The sequence below is a fragment of the Aedes aegypti genome, chromosome 3 (genome assembly GCF_002204515.2).
Source record: "Aedes aegypti strain LVP_AGWG chromosome 3, AaegL5.0 Primary Assembly, whole genome shotgun sequence".
Lineage (NCBI taxonomy): Eukaryota > Metazoa > Arthropoda > Insecta > Diptera > Culicidae > Aedes > Aedes aegypti.
The window spans coordinates 363,951,092-363,968,917 of NC_035109.1; the positions used below are offsets into that span (position 1 = coordinate 363,951,092).

The following is a 17,826-nucleotide window of genomic DNA, read 5'->3' on the forward strand; positions in this document are numbered from 1 at the left end:
CAGATGACGGTTGATTGTATAGAATGCTAGGCTGAAATCTAAAAGGGCCATAACAGTTATCATCTTCTTATTAAGCGCTTCTCTCACATCGTTCTCATCTTTGATCAAATCAATGGGAATCAACCGCACTTACCTTATTTGACTGATGAAACCGGATTAGCTGAGCATTGGTGATACACTCACAAACGGATCAATGTTTGCAACTTGCCATCACGTTCGGTATTATTATGAAAAGACAAAAAAGAACAAAAACTTTATATTAATTTAAACCTAGTATGGCTGTGATATTAAAAAGGAAAATTAGGCACTCTTTAGTTGGGTTTCACTTATAACAGTTGGATTTATATAATTTCTTTTTGTTTTTTTTTCGTAATTATTTTTTCCACATTTCTTTGTATAATTTTATGACAACTGACAACTAATATATACTATTTCATTACCATTTAAATAATCATAATAATATTCATTTTTCGGGCTGTTCTTTTTCACTTGGACTAATAATTGGGTAATAAATTTAAAAAACGCATTTTTCAATGCTCACAATCATAATGAACCGCTAATATTGTATTATACTTCTGACATTATTTTTACACCACACATACGGACTCGTACTTCTAAAAAAAATAATTTTCATACACCATAGAATTTGAAGAAACAAATTGGATGGGATTCTCATTTAAACGCACTCCGTCGCTATTTGTTTTCGCAAGCTATGACAATATTTCAAGTTGAATGAATGCGAAACGGAGGAAAAGTATCAAATTTGTTATGTGGGACTTATACTGCCGTGAATCGCAAGTCAGTCCCATCTGTAAAAAGTAGGCATTGAGCAAATGGGATGTGAAGTTTTCAAACTTGTTTTCCATACGAATATTCAAAAAATTCCACAGGATTGAAACATGTTCAAATTTTATTCAAACTTTCACAGTTTGCTTTTCAATACAATACCTTTCCGAGAAAAATATAAAGATGACTAAAACTAATTTCATTTTTGTGTTACACGGTGCGGAGATCTGTAGTGGGACTGATATGCGGTTACTTTTCATTATGGGACAATTTGACTTGCTGTTTCTCAATTTTTTCGAACAAATCATATCATTTCATTAGTGCATGAAAGAGCATTGGAAGATATGTTGAAAACTGAACTCAACTCAATTTTGACGAAAATGCAGATGGGCCTGACTTGCGATTCATGGCAGTATAGTGAACTGCAAACAATTCGTTAGAAAAACTAAATTGCTGCATATTGCGTGTGGTCGTACTTTGCCTAACCGATCTAACAGAATAATTTGATGAAGTCATTTTCCGCGTACATATAAAACACCTTAGTTGTAGTTATTTTCTGTTTGCTTTATTAGGTTCTATACTAGTTGATTTGCTTTATTTTATCCATACAATTTTCCTATACCACATACGATGACAGATTCGTCAGTTCTACATTCTGCCACTCTCAGTCGCTATAGATTCGTCTAACTCGGTTATGTATAATAGATTCGAAGATCAAAAAACGGGGTAAAGGGGGATTCCTTTTAGCTGTGTCTTCTACTATTACAGTACAGTCACATATTAAGTTTGATTAGATTACTTTTTATGCAGTCCTTGGTTGTACGAGTGTGTTTGTTAAATTTATGTTCTCATCTACTGTTGAGTGTTTGTTTCTGCGTTCGGTCTTGTATAACTAGCTGCAGCAAAAATAAGAATGGTTCCATTGGTTTGACATTTTTTTTCTTGTTTTTACAGAAGACTATTCGTTTTCGTTTGTCGCGATAGGAAGATAGAAGTCACATGGTGGGGATTGCACACGGGAACTTAGGGATAGTAAGTTGTATCACATTGTCTCATGTGCACACGACAAATAAATGCAGGATTTTCGTTTAGAATTAGCTAGTTAGTGAAAAAAACTACGAAGGAATGCAAGATCATCAACACGGGTGGAAGCGGTCACACGATCGCTAGTAAACTATGGTTGTAAAAATAGGGACTCTGGTGGTTTCCGCTTCCACATGTAGTAAGGTGAGCTATCGAATGTTTTTTTTTTCTATTATAGTAGGAAGCATCCGGTGAGGAGGATTAGGAATATTGTTCAAATATTCGCTTGTTACCAATACGCGGCTACTAGCAGTTAAATATGAATCTGCGTTTTTTTATACAACGGTTTTATACTTGTAATTTTTAGCTTTACTTCTTTGTTTGTGCTACATGGGACGGCAATAAGGTGAGTTCAGATCAGATCTGCAATAGAGGTGGAAAAAACAACAATCGTGTCAGATTTGGCAGAACTCGGGTTAAGGGGTTATGTTGTGAGAGCAAGTATGTGTGGTGTGCTTTCTACTGGTTAGTTTTCGATGAGCCTATAGTCTTGTCGTCAGGTGCTGATGTGTAATTTATGTGTTAACTGCTACTTTTGTTTTAGATTTGTGCTTTGGAGGGTGCATAGTTCCCATTATTTGACCAAGAATATATTTTGTCTAAATTTGCTAGTATGTAATTTGGAAAACATCCGTTTTCTAAAAAAAACGTTGATGAGCTTACATTGTTAGCAGCTAAATCAGTCACATTTCGGCTTGGAATTGCCTATTATCGCTGTTTTGTTGACAGAGTAAAGAAAGTTGGATTGATAGTCTAAGATTTTTTCAATGAGAATTGCAAGTTGTTTCATGATGTTATTTTTTGAACGAGTTGGTTTTATTCGAAATGAAGCTGGTAGAAAATAATATAAAATAGTCATATAGACTGCTAGGAAAAGAAGGGGCTTACATATGCCAAATGACCATCATATAAGAAGCCCTTCTGTCAAACAACTTTAAGCTAGACCTGTGCTACACGTCAAACGCCGCCCAGAAATATTTCAGTTAAACAAATATAATATTTTTACAAAACACTAAACATATGTGGGCATTACTTAAAGGATTTCTTCATAAATAATTCTTCGACGAATTTCATCGAGAATCCTTCCAAAGATTCTTACAAACATAACTTCTTTATTTTCCTGGGGATTTCAAAAATAGCGCCCTCAGGGAGTAATCCTGCAACACCTACAAGGATTTCTCTATGAACTTCTTCATGAGTTCATGCGAGAGTTAGAAATTTCTTCAGAAAATCTTATAATAAGAATTCCTTCATGGGTTGCTCCAGGGGTTCTTTCAAAAATATCTCTAAGTATTCGGCCAGGTGTATACTGAATTTCACCGCGGATTCCTACAGTAATGAAATAATTGCAAGAATTTCACCAGTAATTTCTGTAGAGATTCTCTACGGATTCCCCAAAGCGTTTCTCGAGGAATATAATTAAAAATTCCTCCAGAGGTGCCTCCAAATGTTCACCAAGTATGATCCGCAATTTCAAGGATTCAAGATTTTTTTTTCGATATCTTTTTTTAGGGATTCTTTCAGTAATGTCTTTCTGAATGACTACATAAATTTCGGCAAGAATTCCTTTACAGATTACGGAAGAAATTCTTCCTTTATTCACAATTATTTCCGAGAGTTCTTTAGAAATTTTCCAAAGATCCCTCAACTTATAATTTAGGGAATCCCAACAAAATTCTTCCGGCGATCTTCTAGAAAAAATCCTGCAAGGAATATTCTATATCTCTAGGGTTTTATCCAGAAATTATTGACAAGATAGGATTTCTCCAAGAATCTCTACAGTGAATCTGCAAAATGTATTTCAGGGATTTCTGTTAGACTTTTTTAAGGGATTCCTCCAAAGATCACTCAATTTCTCCTTATTTCTTGCGATGCATCCCAACTGGGACAGATCCAGCTTTTCAGTTACGTGTTTCATGAGCACTACATTATACTTTAATTTATTTTTCTGCGTGTTCTTCCCTAAAAGGTACTTCTATGGATTCCTCCAATAATATCTTCAGGATTTTATTTGTTAAAGATAAATAGAAAATTCTCAGAGTTTTTGAAGAAAAATACTATGAGCTCAAGGAATCCTGCATTGATTTTTTGGAGATCAGCGTTTACGGTACCACAAAGAGGCCATTTTCAATTTAAAGTGGTACCATTCGGATTGTGCACAGCGAGTCAGGCCCTGGCGCGGCTGATGACTCATATCTTCGCAGATCTGGAGCCTCATGTGTTCCACTACCTCGATGACATCATTATCTGTTGAACTTCGTATGATTTTTAACTCCCTTTGATTTCATCAAGATGACCAAAGTAGTTGACGAACAGTTCCTTCGTGAGATCAGCTTAACTGATCCCATCAGAGAAGACAACTTCACAAGCTATGATTTCAACGAGGTAATCTACTGCAAGGGGGCTACCTCTTATCTCATCAACATCGGGACACACAGAGATACCCGGCAGAGAGCAGTATCGAGTTATGACCATCAATCCCTATGCGAGGCATTAGGAAAAGTATGCCTGTTCAAGGGTGACGCCGCAATCCCTAAGGGAAAGCCGACAACTGCGGTTAGCATCCTCAAGCCTCAACGGGTACGAGAATTGACACAAGTCCTTGCTGCTCTTCCAAAGATCCGGCTATTCGACAAGGATGGTGGAGTCAATATCTCCATTTTGCTAGCCCTGCTCCGTTGGATCCCCGGGATGGAAGGAATTCATCTGGCATATGTGACAGCACGAGATGACGGAGTGGACCTGGCCACTGAGAGCAACTTGGTCTTCGAGCTCATGGTAGCTGAACACGAAGATTTTATTGGCGACCGCCCCACTCGAGAATACGCAATCCATACCTCTGCGGTGATGACATGTGCAGCATACGCCGTTCTGCTCATGATAATCAAGACAATTAATGTGAACGCGGTCAATCAGTTGGACATATTTATTGACCGGAGAATCAAGGCCCTCTGCCATACATTGGGCCTCTCAGCCAAGTCCATTAGCTGGGAGAACACAATAAAGCCATTACTTTGTACACTCCGGAATTACAACACATGAATCTCATCTTCCAGGAGACGTCTATGACGATCTTCTCTCTCATTGCCGAGTTCTGGCTAACAACGGACATTACTAGGCTACATGTGTCCCCCCTGGTGTTGGTTGAGTTACCCAAATGGCAGAAGACTATGCACCAGTTGGTTTCATTGTATGGCACCTCTTGGAGGTTTTATTAGCTCATTGACCCTAAAGGAACGAGCCCAAAGCAACTTCCGTACCCTCGGATGCGCAGCCTTATCATGGAAGCGCCTCAACACTGCGCAGACTGGACAAGCTTCCCTTGCTCAGCTACAAGGTGTAAAGATCAATCCAGAATTCGAGAAGTTGGCAGCTATTAAATTGAAACCTGAATTCGTGGGCACAGATGCCAAGTCATACCTCGAGATTGTAAAAGGGCTCTTGGAGGACCAGTCGCCACATGTCAACATGAATTGGAATCGTATCGTCAAGGCTATCGAAGAGGGAGAATGGGTTGAAGGCACAGATTTTTAAGTCGCCTTGCAGATCCCATATATGAGTAGCATTTTTCGCACCAACTGTCTTATTCCGTTTTATCTTTATTTCTTTTATTTTTCATATCACTGAAGCTTTCCTAATAAAAAAAAATGTGCTACGTTAGATATGTTAAGCCAATATGAAAGAGTATGCCAAGTATAATTTTAACTCAAATGAAGCCAAATAACACAGAAGTGATCAGAATCGTATGACCGTGTAACCAACTGTGGGTAGAAGATGGAAATTTGCTGCGTGGGTTACTCGCTTGAATCACCTGCAATGAGGAAAATTATCATGCATCTGACACATCATCGGATCAACTTCCGTCAACGCTCACGATCAGCTCGTGTCGAAGGAAAGAAATCATTCTTAGTGGAGCCGTCGAGAAGCATCATCGTGCTGCGGCGGGAGAGTTCCGATGTGCAAAAGAAGAACACAGTAATTTGCTAGTGCGGTGGTTCGGATTATCGGCTGGGAAACAGCCTCGTGCCGCGAATATCATAATCGCCGTAGTGAAATGTGCACAAACTGTGGCTGGAAGAAAATTGGATTCCCAATCGACGGGGTAAATCGTCGCATCACAGGGGCCATTTTGCACACCAGAGGTAGTGTGGGAAGTTTCTTCCCAACTAAGATAGCTGTACACTACAGGAGATAAGAAGGAAAACCCGCAATCTTGCGCGGAAAGTTACATCAGTTTCTATCCACTCATAGTGATTGTGCAGAAGGCACGATGGGTGCGCAAACCTAACCCTAACGCAGCGAAGATCGCTGGCCACAAAGCTCACGGCCACAGGCAGTTAATAGCACAAGGCAGGAAAGAACGGCAGGTAAGACGACATCAATCTTGCTCGATTCAATGCTTATGTGATCGTCAAATTCCTAGATTGGCGTAACGCCAAACGGTTGCGACCACACCGAAGCGAGTTCGAGGCCACGATTCGCGGGGCGATTTGACATCCTAGACAAGGAAGCGCAAACTCAATTGTGCGAACCATTGTGCGAATAATACAACAAGAAAGGCCTTCCGTGGAAGTGAGTAGCGCTATGATCGGGCATTGAGCTCATGCTGATATCTACGTCACCGACGCAGGGCCTTTTTTCTTTTCTGTTTCTTCTTCGTGCGCTTCATTAGCTCCAGCCCGAACGCAGACCGACCAGCGGAGAGAAACTCCTTCCTTGACGGCTCCAGCGAGTTCCGGACACACCGGGTGGTCAGCACCTACCCGTTACGACACAGAACCGGGTGGCAAGCCACACGGATGAGCCGAAAAGTTGCCATTGGTTGGGGTTGGCTCCTCGCAACGCGGATCGCCGAGGGTGAGCAGTAAAAGGGTCCGTGGCTAACATGCAGGTCACCACAGTACGGTCAACCGTAACCCACGTCAGCATGTTCCGGTCCGTGAGTAAACAACTAAGAAAATTGTTAGAATAAGCAAAGAAGATAGGCTAGTGAGGAATGAGATAGGGCCAGTGAGGAATGAGAGGGAATAAATTGGCTCATTGTTGATGAATATGTAAATCATTGTGTTGGCGTTTGATTTGTGCTAGCCGAGGTGGTCTTAAGCTTTCCTTCTGCTTAGTCCCCACTCCACAACATTGGCGCCCAACAAAACGAATTATTTTAGTTTGTGGTTTGTAACTTTTAGAATTTGTGTTGAGTTTGTACCACAATTCTGTTATTTAGTAGCACATTTGTAGAACCTACGATTTTATTAGTTCTTGTCTAGTTGACTAATTAAGACGATTTGGATCATGGATCCAGCAAGCCTGTCGGAAGAAGAGATTGGTTACGAATTGGCGTTGCGCCATGTTAACAATCTAGGAGCACTTCCTCGCAGGGCAAGAGCCGTTCGCTTGCGTGCTCTCATGCAGGAAGATGAGATTAGAGGCATCATTCATGACAGTTCCTCGCATGTCATGGATGCGGGGGATAACATCAGTCAATGTCAAACTAGTGTGCGCGAATTACTACCAGAAGTTGAAGCAGCGACGAAACGCGGGGATCTCCCAGCCGTGCGTCTGATAGGATCGCGATTAATTCACTATCGGGATAGATTGGCTATTATCGATCCGCCGGAGGTTTTCGTCGACACACACGCCACATTATCACTATTAGTGCAGTTTTCATTAGAGGATGTGGACGATGCAATGGGAAGAACGAAAAAAAGTGCTAGACCAGTGAACAGTGAAAGTGTGAACAGAAGCAACACCGGTGCAATTCCGAAAAGGATCAGCCAGACTTCGATATCCGCCGAGGCAGATTTCCGAGGATTCGACGCAGAGGGAAACCCGTCTTTTCGTTCAAGTTCGTCGAATCATGCAGGCATCGAGCAAGCTGGACATCCGCAAAGGCAGTCTACATCTCCAGGGATTGAAGCGTTGGAGAATCGGCCGCAGCGGATGAACTCAACCCAACACGACAACGAAAGGGGAGCCGAGTCCTTGGAAGCTTTGTCTGCCAGCCGTGGAAGAGGTCGAGGAGCGTTAAGGCAGCGTGTGGCAACCAGCAATAGATTCACCATGGAGAAAGATTTCGGTCGGCGTGAACCAACGATTAGCAGCATACCACCTCCGCCGTATGAACCACCTAGAGTAGAAGCAGGTGAAGCTGACGCCAGAGAAGATTACTACCAACTTCGAGCCGATCTTCTACGTCAGTTGAACCAGAGACCGCAAGAATACTTTCCGAGGCCGCTGTTAGAAGAAAGAAGAACATTGAAGGCGATCCACAATTGGCCGTTCAGGTATAAAGGCGAGAAAGACGGTTCATCGCTGAATACTTTCCTGCAACGCGTAGAAATCTTCGCAGCATCCGAGGGAGTTCCTGAAGACGTATTGTTGAAGAACGTTAAGCACCTGCTAATGGACGATACACTCGACTGGTACAGCAACGTTTACGTGACTGGAGAGTTGGTATCCTGGGATGATTTCAAGCGCCTTATCAGGCACGAATTCCTCCCAGCGAGCTACGCCTACATCCTGAGAGTAGAGGCATACCATCGCCTGCAAGGTGAGGATGAGCCGTTCAGCAAGTTCTACCAGGACATTACCACTCTGTTCCAGTACGTCGATCCTCCGATGACCGATCCAGAGAAGCTGTTCATCATCAAGAAGAACATGAACTCCATTTACGCTCCCATCGCAGCATCACACCACTCTACACGCTTGTTGGTAAAAGCGTGCAAAGAGCTAGATGAACTTCGAAAACTGCAACAGCACCAACGAAGAATGTCCTTGCCATATGGAGCACTCATCGAGCCAGCACTAGCCACACCGAATTCTTCATTGCGTTCGTCAAAGCCTCAACAACCGCTTCAAAGATTTGGAAAGGTCCATGCGTTGGAAACGGAGAAGCTGCAAAGCTATGGAGACAACGGGTCGCTGCCATCGTACATTCCGGAAGCCGAGCAGTCAATACAAGAGGAAGAGAAGGTGAACCAGCGAATGGAAGCCATACTCCAGCAAGTGAACGCGCTGAAGCTAAGGTTCGATCGACGAGAAGCAGGAGAAAGACAGCCGTCCAACCAATTTCCACAACAACCAGTAGCCAATTCCGGCAACCAACAAGCTGTTGATGCTTCAAATGCACGGCCATCTCCAGCAGCGATGATGTATTGGAACTGTGATGAAGAAGGACACCGTTTCATGGACTGTGCCAAGCCACAAGCAGTGATATTCTGCTACCGCTGTGGTCAGAAGGGATTCTCTCTGCGAAGTTGCCCGACCTGTCGTCAACGCTCGGGAAACGCGCAAGTGGGGAACCAATAACCGAGGGTATGCAGTCCTCGCTTCACCATAACGATCCCTCAGTAATACCCGACTTAGTCCAAATCAGTTCACTGATTATCAATCCCGACAATGACAATCGTCCACATGCAGTGGTGGAAGTACTAGGGAAGCAAGTCACTGGCCTACTCGATAGCGGAGCCAACTGCTCTATTTTGGGAGGCGACAACGTAAAGATGGCACAAGAACTGGGCTTGCAGAAAATAGCACTAGTTGGAAGCATAAGAACAGCAGATGGCACAGAGCATCGCATCCAATCATACACTCGCTTGCCCATAGCCTACAACAACAAGAATGAAGTCGTGGCGATGTTGCTACTCCCTACGCTGCCGACATGTGTGATCTTCGGAATGAACTTCTGGAACGCATTCAGCATCAAACCGGTCTGCTGTGCGTTAAGCCTGGAGCCTGACATAGAAGGCATTCCTCAGCAAGTGTCGATGAAGTCGCTGTCCGAAGAAGAAAAGCGGAGACTGGAAGAAGCCATAAGCCATTTCCCAAAAGCAGAACCCGGTAAATTGGGAAGAACTGACCGATACGTCCATCGCATTGACGTCGGAGATGCGAAGCCTCGGAAGCAACGGTACTATCCCATGTCAAAGTACGTCCTAGACGAAGTATATAAGGAGATCGACAGAATGCTGGAGCTCGACGTCATAGAGGAAGCGCTGTATTCACCATGGAATAATCCACTGGTGGCAGTAAAAAAGAAGACTGGTCAGTACAGAGTCTGCCTAGATGCTCGCCACCTAAACTCGGCGATGACTCATATCTTCGCAGATCTGGAGCCTCATGTGTTCCACTACCTCGATGACATCATTATCTGTTGAACTTCGTATGATTTTTAACTCCCTTTGATTTCATCAAGATGACCAAAGTAGTTGACGAACAGTTCCTTCGTGAGATCAGCTTAACTGATCCCATCAGAGAAGACAACTTCACAAGCTATGATTTCAACGAGGTAATCTACTGCAAGGGGGCTACCTCTTATCTCATCAACATCGGGACACACAGAGATACCCGGCAGAGAGCAGTATCGAGTTATGACCATCAATCCATATGCGAGGCGTTAGAAAAATATTGCCTATTTTAAATTGAAGAAAGAAATGACATAATTGCACCATCCTTCCATGAATTACTACATTGATTCTTCCAATGATACTTGAATGAATTTCTCTAAAAGTTTCTCCACGTAAACTCCAATATAGGTTTCTAAAGAAACATCTGCCAGTGTTTTCTTCTGTAATTTCTCGATTTTCTTAAAAGTGTTTAAGAGTCCCTCCAGGAATTACGCTGGTTATTTCTCAAGGATTTTTTCAGAGATATTTCAATACATTTCTTTAAAAATAGTCCAGCAAAATGTTTTCTTTTGGGGATTCTTTCGTCACGAGTTCCTCTAAGCTACGCTTTTACGATTTATCCAAGTACTCCTTCCGTAATATTTCTGGTAATGCTCTAGTTGAGTTTTCCAGGAATTTCTTCTATATTTCTTCAGAGATTCCTCCGAGGGTTACTCTAGAAGTTCTGTTAAGCCTTTAGGGGATTTATCCACATATTTCAATAAGAAAATTTTTTATATGTTTTCCAAGAATTCTCAGAGGGAGTTCCGCCAAAAAAAAAAAAAACTTATATAAGTCCAGCAAAAAATCCTCAAGTTCGTTCCATATATTCTTTACAAAGTTTCCCCAGCAAATCCTACAAATTCATGGAAAAATTTCCCTAAAATTCTTGCAAGGATTTCTTCTGGTTCATCTATGATTTTATCCAAGGATCCTTCTAGAAACTATGTTTGGACTTTGTCCAGGGATTATTGAAGGAATTTTCCAAGAATTCATTGGGAAATTTATCCAATAGTTACTCCATGAATTCCTTCAATGATTTCAAAGTTCCTCAAATACATTCTGCAGGTATTGCTCACTTCTTTCCCAGTGTACCTTTCAAATTAAAAAAAAAATGCTTACTGGGATTTTAACAGCAATGAATCAAGATTTTCTTCAGAGATTGCTGTAGTATTTCCTATAGAAATTATCTAAGAATGCCAGAAATAATATTTTACGGTATGCTTACAAGGATTCCAATACAGATTCAGCGACGTTGATAATACCGCCGCTGTCGATCCTTTCAACATATTTCGGCGCACAGGTCTAGTTCATGCCATATGGGCTCCCTCGGAATGCCCTGATAATAAATTTCAAATAGTGAGCCAACATAAATTATCAAGTGCCAAAGAGGCCATCAACCACTTTCAACTTTTCCTTGCGGTTTCACTAGGGAAGATCTTATGAAGTTTTAGACTGCGAAGACTCAATAGATATTCGAGCTTATGTTGATCAGTTTCAAACTGATAATGTCTCTCTCGTTTTGTTAGTACACAATCATTACCATTGGTCACAACTATTTCCAAGATTTTGCCAAAACCAGCTATCTTATCCATTACAACGTAGTCTATACCTATAGTTCATTTAAAAAGCAGCAATCCTGTCCATTGTAACATAAAATTTAAAACAACAATATAAGGAGAAACATAGATACATATAAAATTGACAACATTTAAAAAATGTCTAAATTTATAACATACATAAAGTAACAAGATAGAGGAAGAACACATAACTTACAGCCGGTTAAGAAAAAAAAACTCTAAGAAATAAAAAAAAGACTGATAGGCAGCCAATAGGAAAAAATCGTGCGTGATTTCAAATGCTAACGACTATGAACGTTCAGTAGCGTCTGGGTCATTTGGCATAACATTGTTTCATCGAGAACAGACATGTTTATGCGGTTTATGCCAATTGGCCCGTCGTTCGATTGTTGCTTATTTTGTGCGTAATATTTCATCCTGCGTCAATAAAAGTGGAAAAGTGTGGACTTCGGGTAGTAATTTTGTGCAAACAGTCAGAATTTGTGCCTACTTGGAGGCAGTTACCGAGGCGGACGCAGCAGCGGCACTTGCCTCGGCAAACATCGTCCCAATGTCTTTGCTCTCTAGCGTTTCCGGCGAGAACGGTTCCTCGTAGGTCAGAAAACTGTTGGAATTGGAAATGGTCGTTTTGCGGCGGGGGTCTTTCGATTTGAGCGAATTGCTCTTGACGATTTTGACGTCGCTCTTGGCGGTGGACGACTTTTCTTTGTAGTCCTCGGTGATGATGATCAAATTTTTGCTGGTCGACTTTCGCCGTTTGAGACTCTTCTTGTTCGCATCGACGATTATGACATCGGAGCTGGTACGCGTTTTTCGTTGGACAAACTCATCGGAGATGAAAACCAGTTCGACACTGTTGGCAGCATTGGACAGTGCGCCGGTCGGAGGAAACTCTTCTTCGTTGTGATTGGAACTAAGCGAAATGTCGTCAACAGATTTAGATTTTGACTTCTTATGTCCATTTACTGGGATGTTGCTGTCGACCACAACCGTCAGCGTGTCATTTTCTAGGTGGAGACATTCAAAAACTCCACCTCCAATTTTGTCCGTTTGTTCGTCCACTTGCTTGTCGATGCTTTCCATCGATTGGGAGTACTTCTTTGCCCGTTGAATTCTGACCTTCTGATCCGAAAGTGATTGTCTTCGGAATTCATCGGAAATGACGATGATTTCTTCTACTTGTGTTTTACCTTTGCGAAGCTGGTGTTTCTTGCGATAGCCGGATTTCAATCCGTGTTGAATGCCAATAGACCGGCGCTCAACGGTTTCGCTATGTCTTCGTTGAAGCCGATTCGGATCATCTGTGGAAACGCTTGGAGAGGGGGAGTGGGAACAAGGGGAAGGAAGTAAGGGGGACCAACTGGCAGCCTTAGAGGGACTGCCAAGCTTATTTACTACCTTCAAGGTTCGATTGCACTCTTTTTCTACCGGATCGACTACATTGTTTGCGATCTCTTTCGGCGTTTGTTCTTTTGCATTAGTATGGGATGTATATTTGAGTTTTCCATCGCTTACGATTTGATTTAAAATATTGTTTATATCTAACGATAATCTACACTTTGTACACGATGAGGATGAGCTATTCGTATCGTTCAGTTTATTTACTAAACTATTTAAATTGTCTTTGTTTAACTGTAGTAATTTCTTACTTTTACCTTCTTTGTTGAACGGTGTGGCGGCAGTAGCGGAAGCCTCCTCGATTCTTGTCATTGACTCACTTAACAAACCACCGGCAGAAGACATGCTGGTAGCGATGGCCAACGACGATTCCGAGTTTCGTTGTTCTGTCCGTTGCTGTTGTTGTTGTTGTTGCTGTTGGAGATTTTCTTTGGATATATTGATTATGTTCTCATTGCACGCGCATTTCTTGAACTTAAGGTTCAGTTCAATCATACTGCTATCGCTGGAGTAGGAGATGAATCCATGGATATCGTTATTTTGACAGGCCGCCATCGAGCTGCGATCCTCGTCGACGTCCGAGTTCTGCTGGAAATGGTCAACCGCGATCCCGTTGATGTGGACCGTGGCCTTGGTGTTTCCACTGCTGCGAGCGGAAGTGTTGCTTCGTTTACTATTGTTGAGACTGTTGTTGTGGCTATTGCTATCATGGGGCAGCATGGATGCGCTGGCAGCGGGAACGGCTGGATTGACGGTGGATGGCATGATGATGGTAACCAAATGATCGTTGCTACCATCGTCCGACCCCTGATGCTAGAGAAGCTTCTCCGTTGTCGACACATTCGAATTCGAGCTGATAGTTATTGATGCGTTTAGTATCTCGTCGTCTGAAAGAATAAAAAGCAAGTTAGCATTGCTGAACGCTCCGCGTAACACAAATTAAAAAAATCTTTTTTACTCAGTTTTGATTACTTCAATGCACAGAAGTTACACTATGTACACCAAAATGATTTACAAAAATCATAGATCAGTCCACTTTGATGGCAGAAGTTATACTACGGACGCCAAAGTACTCTAAAAACTGGACTCAAATAAACATTTTTCACAAATCAACGTTCTCACCTGTATTGAGATCGTCTTCGATCTCATCTTCCTCCGGTACATCGTCAATTGCCATATCACCACCACCGCTGCTATCCGGTGTGTCTTTGCTGCGTTTATCTTTATCTGCACTTTGCTTCTTCCGGCCACTTGCTCCACCTGCTGCTCCTCCCCCTCCTCCTCCTCCATCGCCACTGCCTCCACCGCCCTTGTTCAACTTTTGTCAGTTAACCAGTTCCACCGATACAAATTGCTTCAGTCGCTCGAGATATTGGCTGTACATTTCCACGTCGTTGTGTCCGGCCCCTTCGACCCACAGGGGCTCCACCGCTCGGGGACACTTTTCGTAGATGGTCATTCCGTGGGAAAAGTCAATCACTTCGTCCTCGGTGCCGTGTATCACCAGTACCGGTGAGGTCACTTTGGGTACTTTGTCGATACTGGAAATGACAGAGAGAAAAACGAAACTATTTGAGCAACTGCAACATTTTGTCATCCTACCAGGCAGAGTAATAGACAAAATAGTCATTCGTTTGTTTGGAAAATTTTCAAAGTTCTTGGAGTGTAACAGTATTTTTACCATATTCAAACCACATCAGCCAATTTATTCCCAACAACGGAAGATAGGACTGGTCAGATACTTTTACGAGCTCAGAAACGCATAATTGCCCTATGTGTATAAGAAATTCAGCAAACATGGGACTGAAATGCGTTTATGAGCAGTACAATGTTAAAATACCTAATTTCATTCCTCAATTTTAGTTCTGATATGCAGAACTGATAGCAACTTCTCCAAGAAAACAAATTGGAAAGTGTCTAAGATTGATTCCGGAGATTCCCCCGAAAATTATTCAAGAAATGTATCACGGAAGTTCTTAGTCTTTAAGGAGTTCATCTATTGAATTTTAATTATTTTTTCTTAGATTTCTTACAAAATTTTCGATTAGGACTTCTTCTTCTTGGCATTACGTCTTCACTGGGACAAAGCCTGGTTTTCAGCTTAGTGTTCAATAAGCACATCCACAGTTATTAACTAAGAGTTTTCTTTGCCAAAGTAGCCATTTTCGCATTCGTATATCGTGTGCCAGGTACGATGATACGATGATATGCCCAGGGAAGTCAAGGAAATTTCCATTACGAAAAGATCCTGACCCGACCGGGAATCGAACCCAGACACATTCAACATGGCTTTGCTTTGTAGCTGCAGACTCTAACTACTCGGCTAAGAAAGGCCCCTCATTCTTAAGGACTTCTTAAGAAATTCAACTATCCTAGTTTTGCGAAGTAATAATTTCAACCAGGAATTTCCTTGGTTTCTCCATAGATGTTTAGAGGGTTTTCTTCAAGATTTTTGTTCAGGACTTCTGCAAAAATTCAACCAGTGACTTATTTAAGGATACACATTTCCAAAAATAATTCTACATAATCTTTCAATCGTCAATAATCAACGTCAGGAAATTATTTAGTTTCCACCTCTTAAAAACGTCAAACCTGCGTCGAACATCGCATTCCAGCAAAAGCTGTTTTGACGATATTTCCACAATTGTTGAATAGGGTGCAGAGCTACTTGGGCGCTTCCATGATTCACTTGGCATGGGGGTTTTCTCGACCGATTTGTCTGAAACTTTGCAATAAAATGCGCTTCAATACGATTGTGGCTAAATATGAGCTAGCGTAGCTTTCAAAAAATCCCACTGCCGAAGTGAATCTAAAGTGCCAAGAATTTGATCCGGCTTCTAGTAAAACTTGAAACTTTTTTTTAATGAATTTATGAAAAATATACTTGAAAAATTACTCTATAAAAATTGGATTGGGAGCTTCTAGAGTAGAAGTGATAGGGTCTAATGACTATCGCTTCTGCTTCATAAGCAGAAGGTCATGGGTTCAATTCCAGGCCCATCCCTTTCCTCGCACTTTGTAGTTGTATATCTCCCTTGCTTCTATCTTCCATTCTCAATCTATCACCCAATCACACTCAACATTCGTTCGTAGCAAACGCTGGAATCAGAGTTTTGAAAATTTTCAATTTTAGCGTTACGTAATAAATTGACGCTGCCTTTCCCCCAATCCATACATTCCCGCATGAAATGGCGTAGATGCAGTCGGACTCCACGGTCTACAGTGGGCCAGTATAAGTGCAATATCAATTCCTCCCCCTTTGCATTCTAATGTGGCAGGCGCCATTGTTGCCTAAAAATAGAAGATCTACAGCACTTATACACTGAGGGTGCCTGTCAGTCCCAAGCAGTCATTTGGTTGGTTCCTTGTGCAAGTACAGCTGTTCTGGCGATACTGGAGTAGCATCCACGGGCGGCTAATCAAGCTCAAGCTCAAGCTCTTTTGACTCAGTTGATCAATTCTCAAAATTTCAACAGTATAATGTAGGGGGTTATTTGCATCACAAAATGCATCCGCAAAGATTTGGATACCGGGCTGGAAACGTAGTGTACACTGTACACCTCCTATTCCACCTGTATATTGATAAAATTTCAATATATATTTCGAATGTATTTATGTGAAAGTATATGAATATAGTACGTATCAAGTCTTGTGAGCTGATTTGGAACGTTTTTGAACCATAATAATCACTTGGCCACTTGACATGTTCAGATACAGAAGACCGGAAGTCTTAGTATGCGATCCCGACCGATTTTTATTATTAGAAAACACCCATTAGGGGTCGTCCATAAATGACGTAGAGGGGAGGAATACTTCTCGAATTTGTGACGATGTGAGACGAGGGGGAGGGAGGGGTCCCAACTTGTGGACGTAGCATTTTGAATAATTTCGTTAAAAAGAGTAGAAAAATGTTACAAACTGTTTTTTTTATTAAACTTCTTTGTCTGAATTTTTAAACTTAAGTTGAAAATGATGATTCAGCTTCAAAATATCAATATAAAAAAAATCTAAGGAATTTATAATTTCAATGACAATCAAACAGATTTTATGAAGCTCTAAATAGTTATGTGAATTTTATATTGTATTTGTGTCTAAACTATTTTATTTATAAATCAGCAAATTAAAAGTTAAATAAGTGAAATAAAAATCAATGCTTTATTGACTTGGAAAATATTGTTTTTCCATTTATTAACAAGACATAGAATCAACTGTTTTACTCTAATTCACATTTTTTGTTGGAACTTTATTTCCTCTAAAGAATATAATATGCTCATATAGGTAAATATTTTATTTATTTATTTCGTCAAACGACGTAGACTAGTACATTTTACATATACATATTTTTTGTTTTATTTCTTAATACTAAAATTATGAAATTTATAAAAAATATTGAAAAAAAAAGTGTAGTGTAAGTAATGTTAATTTCATTTTGTTTTATTTCATGTGTTGCGATTTCTAGTGGATTTGAAGTATGTTTTTAGATTTTGCCGAGACATGGTAAAGTCAATAGTTTCGCAATGTTGATTGTAAATGGCCATCATTTGATTTAGAGGCCCGTTTTTGGCATAATTTGTTCGATGATGATTTGTCAAGAATAAGTTACGATTTCGTAGTTGCCTAGAAGGAGCGTAGAAATTTAATTTTGATAAGATTTCTGTAGAATCAATACGTTGCGAAACGATATCATTTACAAATGAAACTCTTGCGATTTCACGCCGCTCTTTCAAAGTTTGTATGTCAATAAGCATGCAGCGCGCTTTGTAGGGTGGAAGTGGAAATGATGTCCAACCTAATTTACGAAGAGCATATAGTAG

At 41.1% G+C, this 17,826-nt stretch overlaps 1 protein-coding gene across 2 annotated transcripts in view; it reads right to left on the reverse strand.

Moving 5' to 3' along the window:
• Positions 1-411: 411 nt before the first annotated feature.
• LOC5566852 (protein ABHD17B) overlaps positions 412-17,826 on the reverse strand; it is a 44,321-nt gene continuing 26,906 nt past the window's right edge. The window contains exons 3-5 of one of the 2 annotated variants that reach the window (XM_001651227.2): positions 14,135-14,553; positions 13,270-13,899; positions 412-2,232 (exon numbers count right to left, since the gene is read on the reverse strand). In XM_001651227.2, coding sequence (XP_001651277.1) covers positions 14,337-14,553 — 217 coding nt within the window. In that variant the 3' untranslated portion in view covers positions 412-2,232; positions 13,270-13,899; positions 14,135-14,336. Of the gene's footprint in view, positions 2,233-11,207; positions 13,900-14,134; positions 14,554-17,826 lie in introns of those variants that run through there. The other variant, XM_021854744.1, reaches the window with a different exon arrangement.